Below are 22,751 nucleotides of genomic sequence, written 5' to 3' on the forward strand. Positions count from 1 at the left end.
ACAGCAAATGGAAGTGTATAGAGAAAAGGAACATGAGTCAATGAGGGTAAGTAGGAACCTGATTTTGGATGGAGGATCAAGGAATGTTTCCCTAAGTAGGTGATACTTAAACTGATAAACAGGAGTTAAGTGAGCTACAGGTGGTGATGGTGAGCATTTTAGTTCAGAAAAAACACTTGCAAAAGGTCCAGTGCCAGAAGGAGAGGTTGAGGCACTTATGTAAAGAGTAAGATACGTCCAAATAATGCATGTAGAACCAGCAAAGATTTGGAAAAGTATCCTCTTGGGGAACTAGAATAACACCAAAAAATGTGTTTGGAATACTAGCAAAGCAAGGGCCTCCAAAACATAAGTAAAATTGAGCTTTGATAAGAAGAATTTCAATAAGAGTATCTAAAAAGATGATGTAAATTGAGTATGTTAAATTTTGTGTCCTAAGTTTTTATTTTGCATTACATAAGTGGGGGAGATAAGGTTCAATTTTCAGTGTAAGGACTTCTGAAGGGCTTCAGCCTTAGGGATAATTCTAGTCAAGCCCAGTTTCTTCCTTTTAACAATAATAAGCTGGGTCCAAAAATTGTGATTTATCTTGCATGCCCCACATGGCTAGTGACACGCTCTAGCCCTGAAATTTAGAACTCTTGACCTAGCACTCCCTGCCCCTTTAAGAATGAAGGCATTTACAGAAAAAAAAAAATCCAAGGTTACTAGGCTGGGGCTCTAGCTGAGGCCTGGCGGGAAGCTCTTCCTGAACTGGAACGCCCCAAGACAAAATGCATTTGCTAAATCGCAAACGCGTGACATGACGTTACCATGGTTACAGCTGTCTCCAAAGCCAATGGAATGAGTCGTACTATCGATACGGCCGGGACAACTCCGCCCCCGGCCCGAATGCCAATGGTGTGAGCCGTAACAACAGTCTCCTCAAGAAGCACAGTCTCTGGCGCTAGTGGCGTGCGTCGTCTCTATGGTTCCCGCCGGAAGGACGCCTTTGCGTCTCTGCGGCTAGCGTGGTTGCCATGACGTCCGGGTCTCCGCCAGCAACTGCGCCTTGTCGCTGAGCGCCTAGGGACCAAGCGACCCCGGGACCCTCGCGGCACCCTCCGCAGGAAAATTTCCGACTTGGTTCCTGAGGTTCCTGCGGAGGAAAGCACCCATCCTCCCCTCTTTTCCGCATTCTGGGCCTTTTCCTTTTCTCTCCCCAGTATGGCCCGAAACTACAGAAGGGGATCCCCTACTGGCCCGGCATGTCTAGTCCCGGGTTTGAGTGATTCCGCCTGAGGTAGGATTCGCCCGTTTCCCCGGAACCAGCTGCCACAAGCATTTAGTATTAGGCTGCCGCTGTTTATTAGAGCGGGCTTAGAACACCCTCAGCGAGGTAGGTCGGCGTTCCTTTTCTCGCTTAAAGGTGAGGTCTCGAGACGCGCCCCTGACGGCGCCAGAAGGTCCAGGCCACTACAAAGTCCACAGAGGTGCAGTTTCCCCTACGTTAGGCCCGCGAACAAAGAACTGCTGTTTCTGATTTTTTGGCCGATGTTCATCATGCAGAACGTTGAATCCCAATGAAGATTTGGAGGCCTTTTGTATCTTCAACATCAGAGGTCATGAAGTCAGTTACCTTCTGCCTTTCAAGCTACAACCTTTTCCACTTCTCTCATCATTCCAAGCACCAGTTTTCTCATCCTGCTTATTTCACAGCCATTTTAACCTTTCCCTGTTCACGCTGCACATTATTGAATGTCCATTCGTCTCCACCACCCCTGTCATCTACAGACCACCTCCTTCTGCTTTCCTGCCGCAATGCTTTGTGTACCTAAGTATTTCGCATTCTCCAGCTCTGCAGTCATTGGGAAGATTTTCTGTCTTTCTTTGCACTATGGCAAGCTTTCAGTCTTGGGTAGAGACTAGGAGAAGTGCACATTGGTAAATATAAACATTAAATACGGCAAGCCGAGTGCGTTTTGAAAATGGAAAAAAAAATCAAAATTGCAGCATTGGACCTATTTCAGGCTTATATAACGAACTAAGGTTGTTCCTTGTTTAAGTTTTGTTGATGTGTTTATCAATGTGAAAAGCGCATTCAAAATGATCATGTAACACAGGATTTCACCTTTAAGCCCATATGAACCCCACATTGGGGATATAATATAATTTTCTGGAGAGGAGATAATTGAAATAGTACTTGTGCCTTCTTTTTCCTGTCAGTTTCTGAATCAGAAAACATTCTTTGTGATGTAAGCCAAGAAACAAAAACAATAAGGAGTGATTGAAAATAAATATTTTTGGCAAGGGAGCAGACACAATAGTTCTAAAAAGGCTGGAACAGAGGGCCGTAAATATGGCATAAGATTAATTTAGATCCAGTGCAATTTTATTTTAACTTGGACAGCTTGACTTAATTTGTCTTACAATATGCGTTCCTTGTTGAATCTTACTATTTCTTCTTCAGTATTCAGTTTTAAAAGTAAACCTATTTTGAGGATATGGAGAACATAGACATTTTAAACAGCTATTTGGGGCCATAATGATTTGGATATTTTGATTTCTCAGGCCAACCGAAGCAGTTGTTTGTGATGTGAGCCAGGTCAAGTTTTTAAATACTGAGAAATTCAGCTTTCTCTTCTAGAATAGATAGGAAAACAAAAACAGGTTCTGCAGCCTTTTCAATCTTGGACATTAAATTGGAACTGGATAAACTCTAACTCTTGATAAAAGAGAATGTTAGATGCTATATTGTAAGGGGCTTTCCTTTCCTCTTCTAATATATATTTATTGAATAAACATTATTATGGCAAGTCACAAATTTTTTGTTTTTTTTTTGTTTTTTTTTGTTTTTTTGAGACGGAGTTTCACTCTTGTTACCCAGGCTGGAGTGCAATGGCACGATCTCGGCTCACCGCAACCTCCGCCTCCTGGGTTCAGGCAATTCTCCTGCCTCAGCCTCCTGAGTAGCTGGGATTACAGGCACGCACCACCATGCCCAGCTAATTTTTTGTATTTTTAGTAGAGATGGGGTTTCACCATGTTGACCAGGATGGTCTCGATCTCTTGACCTCGTGATCCACCCGCCTCGGCCTCCCAAAGTGCTGGGATTACAGGCTTGAGCCACCGCGCCTGGCTAAGTCACAAATTTTAAAAATGTTTAACCTGGGCAAATGTGGCAAAAACCTGTCTCTACAAAAAATGCAAAAAATAAGCCAGGCATGGTGGAGTACTCCTGTAGTCCTGGCTACTCTGGAGGCTGAGGTAGGAGGATCACTTGAGCCTGGGAGGTCAAGGCTTTAGTGAGCTATGATAGCACCACTGCACTCCAACCTGGGCAACAGAGTGAGATCCTGTCTTTAAAAAAAAAAAAAGAATCCTGTCATTCTAACACAGTTTTAAACCTGGGGAAGGGGTGTTGTTTTTGCCCCCTTTGAGACATTTGGCAATGTATGAAAACATTTTTAGTTGCCACAACTGGGGTTGTTCTACTGGCCTCTAGTTGGTAGAGACCAGGTATGCTGCTCCACATCCTACTATGCACAGAGCTGCCTCCATAACAGCTCAGAATGTCAATAGTGCCAAGGTTGAGAAACTCTGTCCTAACATATCAACAATTTATTTTTTTGTTCTGTGTCAGTCTTGCTCAGATGTGTACACTTTTACGTAGTTATGTATTTTACCTTTCTTTTTCACTTAATTTTATATTTTAAACATTTTTCACATTGCTACACTTTTCAACTTTTGAAAAAAGTGTACTAATTTTGAGAATTGAAAAACTGTACATAATATGTATTGTATTTAAGATGTCTGTGAGTTTTAAATTATATTTGTGTGAAAGGAATGGAAAATAGAAGAAAAAATGGTTACAGTGAAAAGTCACCTGACTGGATATTTCTGTTTTTGTGGCTGTGCTATATGCTTTGTTCCCCAGTGTCACTCAAAGACCTTGGAATCCAAAGCTCATCCTTTGCTCAGAGGCAGATGTGCTATAGCGTAAGATAGGGTCCTGACCCCTGCAATGCAGTTGGAGAGTACCTACTAGGAGAAAAACCGAGTAGATTGCATGCATTCTTCTTGCCCTCTTCTCGTTTAAAATTCTTTGTCACTGTCTCAGTTTGCTTTGACAGCTTTACCACCTTGTTCTTTACATCTAGAAGTTTTTGGAGGCCTAAAACCACTTCAGGATGCACTTTTTCCGAGAGAGTGGATTTTTAAGAGATTTAATGAGCATTTACTTAGTATCTACTTTGGACAGAATAGTATTCTTTTGTTGTTGTTGTTGAGAGATTCTTGCTCTGTCACCCAGGCTGGATTACAGGGGCAAGATATCGGCTCACTGTAGCTTCTGCTTCCCCGGTACCAGCAGTTCTCCTGCCCCAGCCTCTCAAATTGCTGGGATTATAGGCACATGCCACCACGCCTGGCTAATTTTTGTATTTTTAGTAGAGATGAGGTTTCACCGTGTTGGACAGGCTTGTCTCGAACTCCTAACACAGGTGATCTGCCTGCCTCAGCCTCCCAAAGTGCTGAGATTACAGGCAGGAGCCACTGCGCCTGGCCAAGAACAGTATTCTCATTTACTTTGTTGTGTGGCAATTTTAGGTACAGTTTAGATGTCAGAGCATTTATAATTCAATTATATAATCTCAAGATCTGGTTTACTAGAATTTAAAAATTAATCATCAGGTCTCAATACATCCACTGGGAAAATGTTTGGGGATCTCATAGCACCATTCCAGGCAGAGTGACCTGAATGTCAAAAATTGTGGAAATATAAGCAGCATGACGGGGACCAATAAATATACTGACATGAATGGCTAATGTCAAAGAGTAGCAGAAGGCAAGGCTAGAGAGACTGGCAGGAACCAGATTGTGAAGAATCTCTGGTCCCAAGCTAAGGGGTTTCAACTCTACCTGAAAGTAAGGAGGTGGTTAAGCAGCAAGTGATTTGCATTTGGGAAGATCAGCCTGGAGTTTTGCTGAGGACAGATTGGATGGGGGCCAGCCTGGCAGCAGGAACATCAGTTAAGGATGTTGCTACACTAAACTGAGCAAATAGTGAGGCAAGCCTAAACTAAGGCGGTAACCCTAGACATGGAGAGGATGAATTAGAAAATGATAAAATAACTACTGCAAATTCAGTAACTGGTTGCATACCAGAGTAGAAATAGGAAGGAGGATCAAAGATGACTCCTAGGTTTCTGGCTTGGAAAACTATGTTGATAGTGACTTTAACTACAAAATACATTAGGAGGAGGGAAAGATGAATAGATTATTCAAGCTGAGTTGTTCACTAGCCAACTGGACACGCATTATTGGTCTTAAACAGTAGACTCATATTGCCCTCCTCGTTTATAACTTCTTTTCTGGAACTTGCATCTCTCTGGCAAATCTTGTTTGAAGAGTAGACCCTCAGGGGCCATATTTGTACCCCTACTTCCAACCCATTCCATGTACAACTGACTGAATGGGGAAAATACAGGTAACTTTGGAGAAGGGGGCACAACCAATTGTCTCTCTCAAAAATTTGAACTAAGAGATACTAAGATAGAAATGGCTTAATCTAAAAAGTTACATAGGCTACGGACTTGAATAGCTGTTTTCAGTCTTGCTGATGAGGAAGCAGATGAAGTTCATCTCTGTAGAGGAGCAAGAGGAGTAAACTGACAGGGAAGCTCAGAGACAAAAGACCTCCTGGGTCAGGAGAGACTGTTGATGGCTGTGTAGTTCCATATCCAGTTTCTGTGTAGCCATATTTAGTTTCCAGCATGTGTCCTTGTACCTCTTCCACTCAATAACCCTCATATAGTAGTTGGGATTGGCTGGTGTGTGAGGGACAGAAAGCCCAAAATAATAATGCATTGAAAAAGAAAGAAATTTATTCCTCCCACATAAAAGTCAAGAAGAAAGCAATCTAAATTGGGTAGAGCAGCACCTTGAAATGGGCAGAGACCCAGGTTTCTTCTCTCCTGATGTTATAGCATGTTGTTTCCAGCTATGGTGTCCAGGATGGCTGCCTAAGCTTCAGCTATCTTGTCTGAATCCCAGCTAGTAGAAAGGAGGAAGGAGCAAGAAAAGGGGGCATCATGTTCCTAAAGGATAGTTTCTGGAAGCAGCACATAGTTCCATTTACACCCATTGGTCAGAACTTGGTCACCTGTATCTTTCAGTAAGGAAGTCAGCCTTGTGATCAGTCAAAAAACTTAATGTCTTATTTCTGTGGAAGAAGGGAATAGTGAATATTAAAGGCCATCGGCAGTCTCTGCCACACTCACCTGTATTTGTTCCAGCTTCAGTGTGTTTCGGTTTCTTGCCACTTCTAGATTGATCTGGAGCATAGTAGAGAGAGATTCTTGTTTAATTTTCCAAACAACCCAGTGTGGTAGGCATTACTATTACAGCATTACCAAGTAGCAAAGCCAAGGTTTGAGCCAAGTTAGACTCCTGCGCCCAAGCTGTTAATCACATGGTAGCGAGAAGGGCAGAGAGCTAAAGGCAATGTTCGTAGAAATGGCAGCATTTGAAGGGATAGAAGAGGAGGAACCAAGGAAGAATACCCAGAAGGAAAGGCTGGAGATGTAGCGGCCAAAACAGGAGAAAGTGACATCACAGAACAGAAAAAAACTTTCAGAGAAGGAGTGAAGAGGTATGGCAAAGAGATCGTATGTTGAAACAAACAAAAACAGGGCCAGACACAGTGGCTCATGCCTGTAATCCCAGCACTTTGAGAAGCTGAAATGGGAGGATCACTTGAATGCAGATGTTCAGTTCCAACCTGGGCAACATATCAAGACCCTTGTCTCTACAAAAAAATAATTTAAAAAATAAGATGGGCATGTGGTACACTCCTGTAGTCCTAGTTCTTCAGGAGGCTGAGGTGGGAGGATCACTAGAGCCCAGGAGTTTGAAGCTGTAATGAACTATGGATGTGGCATTTTGAGTTCATTGTTGACTGATAATTTGAGTACAATGGTAAGGGCAGAAGGCAAAATGCAGTAAGTGTGGGAGTGTGGAAGCCAAACACAGAAGCCAAAATATAGGAGTGTGAGAGACAAATTGTCCAAAAGAGGACAGCAGCTAGAGAGGTATATGGTGGGGCCAAAAGAAGGTTATTTTTTTATATCTTTAAGATTGGAGACCTCTTGAGCTGAGGGCAAGAGATCAGTAGAGAAGGAAATAAGGAACACAGAAAAGAAAATGCTTCCTTAGGGAAGCAGTATGGGATGGGGCCTAGAATATAGGTAAAGGGATTAACCTTGATCAGGAGGATGGGAAGGTCTTACTGAGAAGAGAAAGAGGACAGGATGGTTAAAGATGAAAGTTGGTATGTTGGTGAGGAGAAGCAGCTGACAGCTTTATGATGACCTTAGTTTTACTAGTTCTCTGGAAGATAAGGTCATTTGTCAAGAGTGAGGGGAGAGGTGAGATTTTCAGTTTGATGGGAAAGGTGAAAGTTTTGAATAGTTGCTGAGTAAAATGGCAGTAGAAACTAGCAACTCGTAAATGACCCAGTGATTGAGAAGCTTGGCTCAGACCAGAGGCCATGAATTTGTAATTGTTCAAGTTTGCATGCTTGTTTGATTTCATTCTTTACCAGCACTCAGAAACCTAAAGTAGTGGGAAAATAGTCAAATCCATGAACTTTTCCAGGGCTCAGATTTGGAAGGAAGGCGGGATAAAGGGTTGTAAGATAACTGGAGATGTTGGTGAAGTATTAAAATGATCCCCAGTTGGGTTTAGGCTTGAGGGGCAAACAAATGAAGTCAAAGAGTATCTGATAGTTTGAGAGAGGATGTAATGGTCCAGAGACTGGAGGTCTCACTGTAATTGTAGAATTACTTTAAGAAAGCAACTGCTTCACACCCAATAGGATGGCAACTTTTTTTGAAAGAAAAAAAAAAGTAACCCAAAGTAAGTGTTGACAAGGATGTAAGATATTAGGACCTTTTGCATTGCTGGTAGGAATGTAAAATGGTACAGCTACAGTAGAACATGATATGACAGTTCCTCAAAAAAAGAAGTTAAACATAGAATTATATATCTACCAATTTCACTCCTTCATATGTAGCCCAAAGAATTGAAAGCAGGGACTCAGATACTTTTACACCACTATTCACAGCAGCATCATTCACAATAGTTGAAAGGTGGAAACAACCCCAGTGCCCACCAACAGGTGAATGTATAAGTGAAATGTGATATGTACGTACAATGGAATATTATTCAGTCTTAAAAGGAAATGAAATCCTGAAATTCTGACTAGTAATACAGCATGGATGAACCTTGAAGACATTATGCTTTGTGAAATAAGCCAATACAAAAGGGCAAATATTGTATGATTCCACTTCTGTGGGTTATACAAAATAGGCAGGCTTATAGAGACAGAAAATGCAATAGAGATTCCCAGGGGCTCAGGAAGAGGGGAATGAGAAGTTATTGTTTGATGGGTATAGAGTTTGTGTTTGGGATAATGAAACATTTCTGGAAACGATAGTGATGGTTAGACAACATTGTGATTATACTTCATGCCACGGAATTCTAACAGTTAAAAATGGTTAAAATGGTAAATTTTAGGTTATATATATATTGCAACAATTAAGAAAAAGAGGAGCAAGATGCATGGAAGGTGTTAGTCAGACGGAGACACATGGAGTTTAGGATGGCAGGGTTTCGACATTAGTTCAGGTTGTGATCAGGACTCTGGTGTAGCCATGAGGATGGGCGGTTAAATAAAATGGTGAATAAAGATCACTGGCATTGGAAGGATGGTCAAGTGAAGGAGCTTGAGTGATTTGTGCCCTTGGGTATTAACCTGAAGCTTACACTGTCCTCCTGATCAGCAAGGATCAGATCCAAAGGCATTTTCCAATATCCCCAGTTCTTTTTTCCTTTCAACTTCCTCCAACCTAAGACTCCCCTGTTCCACCCCTACAGCATAGGGATTATGCTGTTTGGGCAAGCAACCCACAGTACAGGACTTATAATAATTTAAGGATTTATTTTCTAATTTCAACCTCATTAGTTTACCACAACGGCTTTTAGCACTTTGAGGTATTTTCTTCCAGTCTTTGTGTGTCTAGTTATAATAATACTTTTACATTCTGCTTTATTTGTTAGCATTATCACATAAGCATTTTTCCATATTGCCAAATAGTCCTCATAGGATGCTATGTATTCTTAGTATCTTGGATTCTCTGCTACCCAGGACTAAAACCACAAGTTAACTGTCTGATGCTCAGAAACCTTGTGGGGAGAAGGGGGAGAATATGAGTGGGAACCAGGTGAAGGAAGTGGGGGGACAAAAGAAAATGTTTAGTTATATATCCTGAGGAGGACCCACAGAGGTGCAGGATGAAAAAGACTTGGGTTCTTTTTCATCAGTAAGAGTATCAGCTGATAATTAAAACCATGTATTGTCTATAAATACTGTTGATGTGGAAATGGCAAGACTCTAGAAAACTTAGTGATCAAGGAGAAAAATAATAAAAACATGGTTTTACTTTTAAAAAGCAAAATAGTATATGTGGACTGAAGTACAATAACAATTATGTCTGTCACTGCAATTTGGGTCGGATTAACTTGGTTAAAAGTTGTGTTTGATTAGAACAGCAAGTCTTATTCATAGTTAGTGATCTAATCACTTGAGGTCAGGAGTTTGAGACATGAACTCCTGGCCAACATGGTGAAACCTCATCTCTACTAAAAATACAAAAATTAGCCAGGTGTGGTGGTGCATGCCTGTAATCCCACCTACTCGGGAAGCTGAGACGGGAGAATCGTTTGAACCCAGGAGGTAGAGGTTGCAGTGAGACGAGATCATACCACTGTGCTCCAGTCTGAATGACAGATCAAGACTCAAAAACAAACAAAAAAAAAGTTAGTGGTTCTGGTGATGCAGATACCGCTTCATCAATCAGCGGATACTTATCTTTCACATACTGTCGTAGCACAAACTGTTATGTCATGATTGCTTGTCCTAAAAAATTAAAGACAATATTGATAGCAAGCTTAAAGAAGTTGCAGAAGAGAACTGAATGACTAAGAAGTCAGCATAAATTATAAGACGTATTCTGTGAGTAAAATAAATATTGATAGTACAGAATTAGGGGCCTTTCTAGCTTCCAGAGGAGTCCTTTTATTTTCTAAATTTGCAATAAGAGAAACAAAGACTTCTTTGGACTTTAAAAAAGAAACAGCCCTTTGGGAGACTTCACATTATTATTATTATTATTATTATTTTATTTATTTATTTTTTTGAGACAGTTTCGCTCTTGTTACCCAGGCTGGAATGCAATGGCGTGATCTTGGCTCACTGCAACCTCTGCCTCCTGGGTTCAAACAATTCTCCTGCCTCAGCCTCCCGAGTAGCTGGGACTACAGGCGTGCACCACCATGCCCAGCTTATTTTTGTATTTTTAGTAGAGACAAAGTTTCAGCATGTTGACCAGGATGGTCTTGATCTCTTGACCTCGTGATCCACCTGTCTCGGCCTCCCAAAGTGCTGTGCTGGGATTATAGGCGTGAGCCACCGTGCCCGGCCGAGACTTCACATTACTAAGTTGCAAACTTCGGAACAGACAAAGCTTTTTTTTTTTCAAACACTCTTGTACATAATTTTCTTTAAATATATCATGTCATTTGTTATTTTAGAAGATATACAGTTGTTCAAAGCTTTAATTTTTTGGTATTATCAGCTGTTTCATTTAAGTGCTCATAACTGGATAACAATAAGAAAACAAAAATATACATTGTAGAGAGTCTGACTCTAGTCATGTATACTTAAATTTCTTTATTTCTGCTTTCAATTTTCCTTACATAGCTGCTTTGTATGTGTATTACCAGCTATATTTTGTTCTTTAGAAATATCTTGGATCTTCCAAGATATATATATATATATATATATACGTCCACATACATAAGTGTGGTGAAGAATTAGGTGACTTACTAGCGTTCTGTTACTAGTACCCTAAATACTAGTACTCTAATGAGAAGCCTAAGGTGGCAGCAACATAGATATCTTGCATCCTCAGTCATGGGTATGTATGTATGTATGTATGTATGTATGTGTGTATATATACACATATGCTTATGTCTTTTATCAAGGGAAGAGCTCCATTAGAAGACATACTTCACCATCTTGAAAAAGAAGACATCAATCCCCTTGCTACTAAAGAAGAACAACTCTGTTGGTGCTTATTCCAGCCAGCACAGTAAAGACGGGCTAAGGACTGCTACCAGAAATATAGAAGAGCTTATAGTGAAGCACATGGAAGAAACAAAAGAAGTAAGAACTAATAACATAGAGTTTTACAGACAGCTGCGATTTTGTTCATTGCCCTTCATTAAATTGATGTATTAAAAACTAATGTTTGACTATCACTCTGTAGTTTGAAAAACACCCACATGTAGACTTTTTTTTTTTTTGTTTAATGAAACACGGCAACAATCTGTGTTGTTTTCCAGTAGTAATACATGTATAAGATGTTGCCCATTGATGACTGGTTGAACGTCTAAACAGGACTGCTCCAGGTAGCTTATATTATCTTGGTAAACTCATCCTTCTTTCAGGAACTGACCTTCTAGGTTATTCTTTTCTTTAAAGGCTTAGAAACTAATGTTGGCATAGTATCAGTGGATCTGCTTCTCAGAGGTGGGCTTGTATTAACCAAACTCATAGAGATGAGACACCTCCTTATTAATTGACAATAAGAAATATAATTGCCAGAGGAACTAAACATGTATTTTTGGTGGCTGATGTATTCTTTTACAGGCACATTATGTGGTAAGCCAACTTTTAATTAGATGTTTACTTGGTGAACAAATGAGTCTAAATTTTTATGGCCTTGGCTGAGATAGCCAGGTTTCCACAATAGGGCTCTCTGTATCTTCCCTCATTTCTGGACTTCATATCCTAGGCACCTAGTGCTTAGATAAGTAGATAAAGCTATTTTTTGACCCTATTGTTACCCTTTTGGATGTTTCCGATACTGATCAACATACTTTCTACATACTTTCTTTAAATGAACTAATTAATTATCTCAGGTTGCCTGGGAATCACTCTGCTATGTTTTCACATCTCAGCTCACACGGGTAATATTTTTCAATTTCATTCTTAAAGGACAGTCCAATTTCCAAATTCTAAAGAAGAATGCAGCTCCTTTAGAATGAAAAGCAGTATAATATCAAAGAGTGTGAAATTTAACATTAGACAGATGGGGGTAAAAAATTGCCTTTAGCATTATCTTTCTGTGTAACCGTGGGCAAGTTACTCAACTGTTTTGGTCTTGAAATTTCTGTCTGTAAGATGGAGATGTTAATAGCGTCTTCAAAGGCATTTGTGAGATTTATACAGTGTGTATAATTTATACAGTGTGTATAAATTTCAAACATACTTGGCACCTAGCAAGTATTTCAATAAATTATAGCTATTATCATTAGAAATGGATATTGTTCCTGCCCTTTTAAAGAGGAAACTAAAGCTTACTAGGAAGTGATAAAGTTGGACTGTGATTCCTATGTTCCTTCTATACTATTCAACTTTTTGTACATATTTTGAGGAGTTTCTCAATAGGCTTCCAAAGAATTTACCAAAATGGAATTCATTTATTTTGATAGTCTACATCTAAGCACTTTGGCATAGTAAGTCCGTCAGTCAGTCTCTGGTTTTGACCCATCAGACTATGAATTCTAGCTCCTCCCCTTATTCCCTATGGGATAAGGCAAGTCTCTTAGCCTCTCTAAGCCTACTTCCTCACCTCCAAAGTGGGAGAATAATAGTCCTCTGTGGTTGTGATGACAATTAGATATTTGATATAGTGCCTAGAGCATATGATTAGCTTCATGTCCTTCATACAGTGCCTGGAGCATCTAATTAGCTTTCCACTTGTTGTTATTCATATAAAAGTAACTTTGTGAAGCTGTTATATCAACTGGAAACTATTTTCAAAGAATACCCAACAATTTGTTTAAATGTAATCTCCTGTTAACATTTTAATCATCTTAGCCATCAGTTTTAACATAGCATTATAAACCTTATGTAGATTTTTCTCTGTTCATGGATATCATGACCATATTTCCTAAATCACAGATAGGGAGACTTGATTTGAAACCTGGTATGATAGACAAAAATATTAGAGATTGGGACTGTTCCAGAAATTTGTGGTTATGTATCATCATACCTATGGGAAACATAATGTATGATAATGTAAGACAGCTAGAAGGAAGTTTAGGGCCAGATACCAACACTTGAGGAAAGCTGAGTTTTCTGTTGATTTCTCAGATTATAGTCATGATAGAATGGTGATCTCTTCATTGCTCTTTCGCTTCCTGGATTTTTAATATGGATTAAAATATGAGCCATGGACTAAAAGTAAGAAAATGTGTTATTTTCTTTTTAGGTGGAAAATTATACAAACTATATTTGTAACCTAACAGAGGGAAGAGAAGCATTGTCTCATGGTTATGAAAAGAAAAATGAACAGCTTAGACATTAGTTTAAAGAGCTCTCACTCAAACAAGATAGTTTTTCCTTTTGTGAACATGTAATTTTAAAATGTTTTTCCTAATTCTAGAAATTAATATGACATTATGGAAAATTTGAGAAATGTATACAAGTATAAATAAGGGAAAAAATTATATTCTATCCCAAGAAAAGTATACTTATAATGTTTTAGGTGTATTTTTGTGCCTGTCTTTTAAGTATGTATTCTTAAATAGTCTGAAATGTGTGTGAGAGTGCAGGGTATTTATTTCTTTCAGTGTCTATTACAGCACCTACCACACTATATTATAATCTGTGTCATGCCCTCTGGAGTAGAGATCATGTCCTAGTTTTAGTGATTTGTGTCTCTTACAGTACCTGGCTTGGAAAGTGCCTAGTTTAGGGGAGGTAAAACTTTACCTCTTCCCCTGTAGTTTTTTTTTTTTTCCCCCAAGCTGGGTCTGAGAATTAAGTTGATATAAGACAGTTTAACAAGAGAAAAGCATACAAATTTATTTAAATTGGAATTAAATGGAAATGAAGACCTAAATAAGCAATTAGAATCAATTTCTCATATACTGAGTTGCACAAAGAATAGTAAGTTGTTAAAAAGTAACTAAATATATGGAAAGGCTGAAAAGATGAGTTATTTTAACAAGGTCTGTACAGAATTCTCTTGGTCTCAACTTCCCATCCTTAATGATAAGAATATTGCTTTCCTTCTAGCATAGGGAGGGCATCTTACAACATGGGAGTTTCATCTTCTACTTTTAAGAAATGGAAGATCAGAATGATCTTGCACCTGCTGTTTTTCAAGTGTGTTTCACTCAAAATAGTCAATATGCTAGAGTGGTATGTGTTTAACTCCTTCACTAACATGTTAAGGACTTAGAAAATATTAAACACTTCACAGCTACAAGGGAAAATACAGGTAGGACCTCTTCTTTAGAATATTCTGTCTTTGTGTAACTGCATAAATGAGGTGCTATTATTGTACATATTATTTTGTTTTGTTTTGTTTTTTGAGAAGGGGTCTCGCTCTGTCACCAGGTCGGAGTGTGGTGGTGCAGTCTCAGCTTGCTGCAGTCTCTGCCTCCCGGGTTCAAGGGATTCTTCTGCCTCAGCCTCCGGAGAAGCTGGGACTACCGGTGAGCACCACCACATCCGGCTAGGTTTTGTACTTTTAGTAGAGACGGGATTTCACCATGTTGGCCAAGGTTATCTGAATCTCTTGACCTTGTGACCCGCCCACTTCGGCTTCCCATAGTGTTGGGATTACAGGTGTGAGCCAGTGCACCCGGCCCATTATACATATTATTATATATGGTCAGTGATTGTATTTACCACACATTTATTATTTCTTTTACTGAGCATTTTTCCTTACGTCTCAGCTATTCCATTTGGGATAATTTTTCTTTTTTCCTTAGAAATTCCTTTACAAGAGTTTGTTGATGGAAGTTTTTTTTTTTTTTTTTTTTGCCTCAGGTGCAGAGAAAATTGAGTTAATCATAGGACAGATTACATATGTACTGTACTCTCATTTTTTCCTTTCTTGTTTTCTACTGGGTAGATTGAATTTTCTTCTGATGATTTAAAGTTTGCTTTCTATTTTTGTTTGTATAGCAGTTGCGTTTTAACAGTTTTCTTTAATTCTAGCTTTTTTTTCTTTAACCTCTACAAAGCTTCTTCAAAATTTCTTCCAACATTTTTGGTGATTCTCAGCAGGAGAGTTGTTCCAGGGCTCTAATCCATCACACTGCAAGAAACAGAAGATACTGTATGTCCTGCTGCCAGCATGGGTTTTTGCAATGTAAATTAGCTCATGAGGATTGATAAATAGGAGAAGGATGTCATTATAATGCAGAAGTTCATGTACAATTTTCCCTAGCATGTTAATGATTTGGACTACCAGTAAGCCTCAGTTTGTACGTGGATCTTACTCATCCCACATTCATCAAATTACATACTGGTTCACATGAGTGAAGGCTGAGAAGAAATGTGGCTGGAGGTATTTTGAGAAACCATATCTTGGTGAAACCATATGCTGACTAAAGCATTTGGATTTGGCACCTGGGCTCCACTTCATGTTCCTGGACTATGCTAAAGGCATAAAAATATTTTTGAACTTATGAATAATTGACTTTGTTATAAAAGATCTGGAGAATCACTAAATAGCTTTAAGAGGGCAGTTAATATGATCTGGTTTATGTTTTAGAAAAACTATTCTAGCAATAGTAAAGGGATGGATTGCATAAGGACCAGATTGGAAGTGAGAAACTTAGGGGTAGTTTTGCAGTAATAATCAAAGAATGAGAACCAAAAACAAGGCTGAGAGTGTAAATGGTGAAGGGAAGATGAACTGAGTTATTAATGAAAGGGAATCTATAAAACAAATTGGAAATGGTGGGTGAAATCTTGGATGACTCTAATGCCATCTACTCAATCACTTTGAGATCATAGTTTTCCAATAATGGCCGGAAAGAATTAACACAGATACTTTGGCCATGCACGGTGGCTCACACCTGTAATCCCAGCACTTTGGGAGGCCAAAGCAGATAGATTGCTTGAGCCTAGAATTCAAGACCAGCCAGGGCAATGTGATGAAACCCCCATCTCTGCAAAAAAATACAGAAATTAGCTGGGCATGGTGGCACACACCTGTAGGCTCAGCTACTCAGGAGGCACAGGTGGGAGGACCACCTGAGCCTGGGAGGTCGAGGCTGTGGTGAGCCATGATTGCACCACTGCACTCCAGCCTGGGCAGTGGAGTGAGACCCTGTCTAAACAAAACAAAACAACAACAAAAACCCAGATACTCCAAGTTACTTTAGGATAAAATATAGCCTGTAACATTTGTAATGCAGCCCCAATTTTGTTAAAGCTGATATTTTGTGTAAGCTAATATTGTAAAGAGCCTGAGCATAAAATAATCAGCAGAGTCACTTGTTTTATTTGCTGAAACTGACAAACTGATTCTAAAGTTGACGTGGACCTAGACTAGTCAAAAAACTAAAAAAGAACAAAGTTGGAGGACTAACACCTCCTGAGTTCAAGACATACCATAAAGCTGTAGCAATCAAGAAAATACACTCTTGGGCTGGGCACGAAGGTTCATGTCTGTAATCCCATCAGTTTGGGAGACCAAGGTGGGTGGATCACTTGAGGTCAGGGGTTCGAGACCAGCCTGGACAACATGGTGAAATCCTTTCTCTACTAAAAATACAAAAATTAGCTAGGTGTGGTTGTGGGTGCCTGTAATCTCAGCTGTTCAGGTGGCTGAGGCAGGAGAATCACTTGAACCTGGGAGGTGGAGGTTGCATTGAGCCAAGTTTGCACCATTGCACTCTAGCTTGGGCAACAGAGACTCCATCTAAAAAAAAAAAAAAAAAAGAAAAAAAAAAAGAGCATGTATTCTTGGCATTCAGATAGTTCTGTAGATCAATGGAACTCTCAATAGAGAGTCCAGAAATAAGCCTACAACTATACCATCAACTGATTTTCAACAAAGATGACAAGGCAATTCAATGAGAAAAGGATAACCTTTTCAATAAATGATGTTGGAACAATTAGATAAAGAGATCTGCTTTAAAAAAAAAAGCCCCCAAATCCTGATTCAAGTTCTGTTCCCCATTGGTGAGGAATGCCCTGTCCTAAATACTACAAGATGGCCAAATAAATACATAATACCTGACCATGGACAGAGATGAGATTGAGAACAGTTTATTAGTCACATATATTCACAGCCCACGGGAAGAGGATAGATATGCTATGCTATGCAGGGCCATAAGGGGTTACTCTCAGGAATAGAGTGAACTCATAGGGGCTATGGGAGGCAGGCTTTGTAGTAACAAGAAGATTAGGTGCCTCCTGGTTCCCATGGGAAGATGTGATTGGCTTGTCTGAAAAATTCCATGGGCTGTCAGGGAGGTGAAGCCCATTAGTTTGAGGACTGGGTAGAGTACAGCTGCTCTGGCTGTTAGAGGAACTGGCCAGATGGGGACTCTCTCTTTCTGGATAGGGGACATGTCTGGTGAGAGCCAGGTAACTGACGGCTAGGCTTCTGTGAGGCTGAAAGACATCAAGGCAATACATGAAATTTTAGACCTTAAAGTAAACTTATCTCACACCATATATAAAAATTAACTCAAAATAGTTCATAGATATGATATGTGATTATGAAATATCTATTAATTTTCTAATGTATATAGGTAAGTTTTTATAATTTTTCCCACAAAGATCTTGCACATTTTGGTTAGATTTATTCCTAGGTGCTTTGTATTTTTAGATGCTGTTAATGTTATCTTTTAAAAAATTTAATTTTCTACTTATCTGTTACTAGTATTTTGAATTATAATTATTTTTACATATTGACCTTATAGCTAGCAATCTTGCTAAAATTTGTCATTCATTTTTATAATTTATTTGAAGATTTAAACATTTTCTCTCTTTTTTTTTTGAGACAGGGTCTCACTGTTTTTCGGGCTGGAGTCCTGGAGTGCAGTTGCACAATTTCCACTCACTGCAGCCTCAACCTCCTGGGCTCAAATGATCCTCCTGTCTTGTCCTCCCAAAGTACTGGGATTGCAGGTGAGCCACCACACTCAGCCAAAATGACATTTTATTTATTAAGACGTGTTGATGTACGTTTCATTTATATATTGAATTTTGTTAAGAAGAAATTGGAACATATCTACCAGTCTCTACAAAGAGAACATCAAGAACCTGTGTAACAGTCTAAAAAAAATCTGAGTGAGGTAAAAAAGAAATTATAATCCTTTACTTAATTGTGGCTAAGTACCAATCAGCTTTTACCTCGGAAGTATTTTGTTTGAATATATGTAAATGTATAGATCCATGGACAGATGTGGTGGCTCATGTCTATAATCCCAGCACTTTGGGAGGCCAAAACTGGAGGATGACTTGAGGCCAGAAGTTGAAGACCAGCCTGGGCAACATAGCAAGACCCAGTTTCTACAAAAAACAAAATTAGCTGGGTGTGGTGGGATGTGCCTGTAGTCCTAGTTACTGGCTGAGGTGGGAGGATTGCTTGAGTACAGGAGTTGGGGGCTGCAGTGAGCTATGGTTGCGCCACTGCACTCTAGCTTGGATGACAGAGCATAACTTCATCTTTTTTTTTTTAAAGATTCATGCTGTAAAAATGATCAAATTATGCATAAAAGTATGAACACATCACAGAAATTTGAGGAGGAAAAAAATCACTCATTTAACACAATAGCTGATTTTTATTGAATGTATCAAAATATAAACAATCGATATATGTTACGTTCTTTTAAAAGTCACCTTGGTGCTAGGCCAGGTGCCGTGGTTCCTAGCTGTAATCCCAGCACTTTGGGAGGCCAAAGCAGGCAGATCACCTGGAGTCAGGAGTTCAAGACCAGCCTGGCCAACATGGCAAAATACTGTCTCTACTAAAAAATACAAAAATTAGCCAGGTGTCTTGGCATATACCTGTACTCTCAGCTACTAGGGAGACTGAGGCAGGAGAATCACTTGAATCTGGGAGGCATAGGTTGCAACGAGCCGAGATTATGTCACTGTACTCCAGCCTGGGCAACAGAGCAAAACCCTGTCTCAAAAAAAAAAAAAAATCACCTTGGGACTATACATATTTTTTCTTTTCAAATATGTTGTAATTCTACTTTTAAGGAGTTCTTTAGAATATATAGCATATTATTTAAAATATAATCAATCCTGTTCATGGAATGTAATTTTTTTGATCTAGGAAAATGTTATAAGATAAGTCTGATGAATAAAGTGTACACTGTGAATTTAAACATAGGCAGTAACCCAAGATAAAGGAAAAATATGTACAGATTAAACTGTACTTCACAGTATTATTTCCAATAGCAAAAATTGGAAGCTATCCAAATCTTTGAGTGAGTACAGAAATAATGTTATAGCCACACTGGAACACAATACAGCCTTTAAAAATTATCATTACAATGTCTGTACAACAATGTACAGAAAGGTGTTCCTGTATAATGTTAAATTTAAAAAGCCAGACAGAAACTAGTACATATATTGGTATTATGACTATGTAAAAATGTATATTAATAAAAAATACTGCAAAAAAATATACCAGTATGCTCATATCTTTTGGATGTTAGATTGAACCATATGAAACTGCATGTTTATAAATAAAAGCAATCAAATATCACCAGTTTTATTTGGTTCAACCTAAGAAAGGAAATACACACACATGCACAAACACGTACACACACAAAGAAATACACATAAATGAAATATTGTTTGTTAATTTTCTTTACTGGCTTTCAAACATTAATAGAAAATAGCAAAATGTCATGGGAGTACATTTGCTCTGTTTTATTATTAACAGTAGTTTCATTTCAGTCTCATAATGAAGACCTGGAAAAAGATAAAACATCACAAAACTGCCTAGGAAGAGGAATGGAACAAGTAGCAAAGAAGTTAGGAGTGGCCCATGAAGAGATTCAAAGGCTCACTGACCAACTACAAGTGAAGGAGAAAGAACAGTGTAAATTAGGTAAGCTGTGGTTTCAGATGACCATTTCTGTTTATGTTTTAGCTACTGATCTCATCTCAGGCTGGAAAAAAACACTGAGAAAAAAATTAAACACATAAAAGTGATGAACAACTTCATTTTCTACCATGTTAGGAATTTTTGTCAAAGCACAAACATACCTACCAAAAGTGCACAACTCCTAAGTGTATCCTACTCACCACAAGAAATTCCCAGCCTCTCAGAAGCCCCCTGTGTTCCTTCTCTCTAACTCTACATCCTGCCTCCTTCTTCAGAGTAACTACTGTCCTTACTTTGAACGTTGTTTCTGTGTTTTGACTACATGCAGTATGCCTTCTGTGGTTTGCATCTCCTGCTCAGTCTTACAAGATGAATTCATTTTGTTGCATGTAGCAGTTGTTTGTTCACTCTTCTCTGTTGATAATATTTTATTAATAAACATACTACAATTTATCCATTCTACTGATGGACAATTGTGTTGTTTCCAGTTTTTGTCTATTATGAATATTGCTGCCATAAACATTTTGGTATATGTGTTGGTGTGCTTATTATATAGTTCTGATTGTGGTAAGAGTAGAATAGTGAATCAAAGGGTTATGGGCAGGTTCTACTTTGGTCTTCCAAGGTAGTTATACTAATTTAAGATTTCCTCAGTTGTATGTGAGATTTTAGTTCTTCCACATTGGTTTTCAATATTTGATACATCAGTCTTATTAACTTTACCTTTTATGTTGAGGATATAATGGTGTTTAAGTGTGGCTTTAATTGGTATTCCCTGATGGCTAATTAAGTTGAAAATCCTTTCATATGTTTGTTGTTGTTGTTACTCATTTGGATATACAACTTTGTGAAGTTTCCACTCTAGTCTCTTGTGTATTTTTCTATTGGGCTATATCTTTGTTTTATTTATTTGTGGGAGTTCTTTATATATTGTGGATACGAGCCTTTTGTTGGTTATAAATGTTGTCATTGTTATGTTTTTCTTTTTATCATAGAGAAATGTTAATATTTATCAAGTTGGGCTTAAGTGAATTATCCTTTATGCTTTCTGAGTTTTCATGTTTAAAGCCTTTTCTTCAGTACAAGATTATTGAAAATACCCCTGGTTTTTTGAGGTGTACTTTTATTGTTTGTATTTACATCTTTGCTTTATCTAGAATTTATTTTAGTATACAAATTTAAAGTTATAATTCTCTCCTTTCTATATTTTTAATCTGTGACTGATTCTTTTACAAATGCAGTATATAGGTTACATTATAATAATAAACATTAAAAATGTTAAATGTTATAAAACAATAATGATTATGCCAAATTGTGTGATTAAAATCAAAGAATAAAAAAAGAATAAATAAAAATAATATCAGGATGTAGATTTTTTTATAAATGCATTTTAAACAAGTGGACAAAAAAACTTCTCAGAATGATGGAAATGTTCTATATCCTGATTGAGTTGGTGGGTATAAAATTGTACATATTTTTCAGAAGTCATCAAACTATACACTTAAAAGGGTGAATTTTACTGTATGCAACTTATTCCTCAGTAAACACAATTTTAAAAGAAAAGACAATTGGCCACATGACCATGCTGAGAAGCAATATTTGCTGCTTGGAATACAAGAGGAAAAAGAAAAAGGATATTCAGTACCCTTAGTAGTTACATTTGGACACAACAGAACACAATCACATAGCAACCTGTTCTATCAGCAGTTGCTCTGTAGGGTAGATCCCAAACTTATCAACTGCAAGCCATCTCTATAGTGAGTCTACTAGGACTGTTGGGAAGCTAAATTGCAAGTCCTTTTGGAATGTTGTGTGCAATATCAATGTGTGCATCATCTGTAACTTCCTGAGTCTTCCAGTTATGACAGAATCTGTAGCTAGGCATGTGTTATATGACAGTATTTCCCAAGTATTAGCTTATTTCATTCAACAAACTCTTTTTAAATAAAGTGATTTATCTTAAACTAAATCCCTTTAGCTCTCTTTAGTTTATTCTTTAGCTCTGTATCACATCATAAAATTTGGGTGAAAATAAAAAATTTTTTCAATGATAATTTTTTCAAGAATAAGAAAGACTTTATATAAAATCAAGAATAAGAAAGACTTTATATAAAATATTTATTCCTCAACAAATGAATATTAATAAAAAAGATGAGTTTTTAAAGATTTAAGAGACTTAACCAATTATGATATATGGCCTTTATTGAACCCTCATTCAAATTTTAAACATTTATAAAACAATTTGAACACTTGAATTATTGTTAAATTTTTGTTAAATTAATTTTTCATTTAAAAAGAGTTCTTATATTTTAGAGATATATAGTGAAATATTCATAGGTGAATGAAACGATGTCTAGGATTTACTTCAAAATAATACAGTTCTCTACCTTACACCTACACAAAAATTAGTTCAAAATGGATCACAGAGCTAAATGTAAGTTGAAACTATAAAACTGTTAGAAGAAAACAAGGAATACATCTTCATGATCTTGGGTTAAGCAGTGATATGTTAAATATGATACCAAAAGCAAAAGCGATGAGAAAAACTAATCCATTGGACTAAATCAAAATTTAAAACCTTTGTACTTCAAAAGATACCATCAGAAAGTAAAAAGACAATTCACAAACTAGAAGAAAATATTTGCAAATCGTGTGTTTGATATGGATCTTATATCCAGAATATGTAACAAATTCTTACAATTTAATAATTAAAAGACAGCCAATTTAAAAATGGGCAAAGGAGCTGGGCGTGATGACATGCACCTG

General features: G+C 37.9%; 1 protein-coding gene across 12 annotated transcripts in view; it reads left to right on the forward strand.

Moving 5' to 3' along the window:
* The first annotated feature begins 926 nt into the window (after window positions 1-926).
* The window catches only part of CCDC30 (coiled-coil domain containing 30), a 191,209-nt gene continuing 169,384 nt past the window's right edge, over window positions 927-22,751 (forward strand). For 4 of the 12 annotated variants that reach the window (XM_032247172.1, XM_032247163.1, XM_032247164.1 and 1 more), the window contains exons 1-2: window positions 17,990-18,049; window positions 19,835-19,988. In XM_032247172.1, coding sequence (XP_032103063.1) covers window positions 18,008-18,049; window positions 19,835-19,988 — 196 coding nt within the window. In that variant the 5' untranslated portion in view covers window positions 17,990-18,007. Of the gene's footprint in view, window positions 1,610-11,085; window positions 11,267-15,144; window positions 15,240-16,639; window positions 16,659-17,989; window positions 18,050-19,834; window positions 19,989-22,751 lie in introns of those variants that run through there. The other 8 variants (XM_032247167.1, XM_032247165.1, XM_032247166.1 and 5 more) reach the window with 8 other exon arrangements.

The sequence above is a fragment of the Sapajus apella genome, unplaced genomic scaffold (assembly GCF_009761245.1).
Source record: "Sapajus apella isolate SASKATOON/1434 unplaced genomic scaffold, GSC_monkey_1.0 scaffold62, whole genome shotgun sequence".
Taxonomy (NCBI): Eukaryota; Metazoa; Chordata; class Mammalia; order Primates; family Cebidae; genus Sapajus; species Sapajus apella.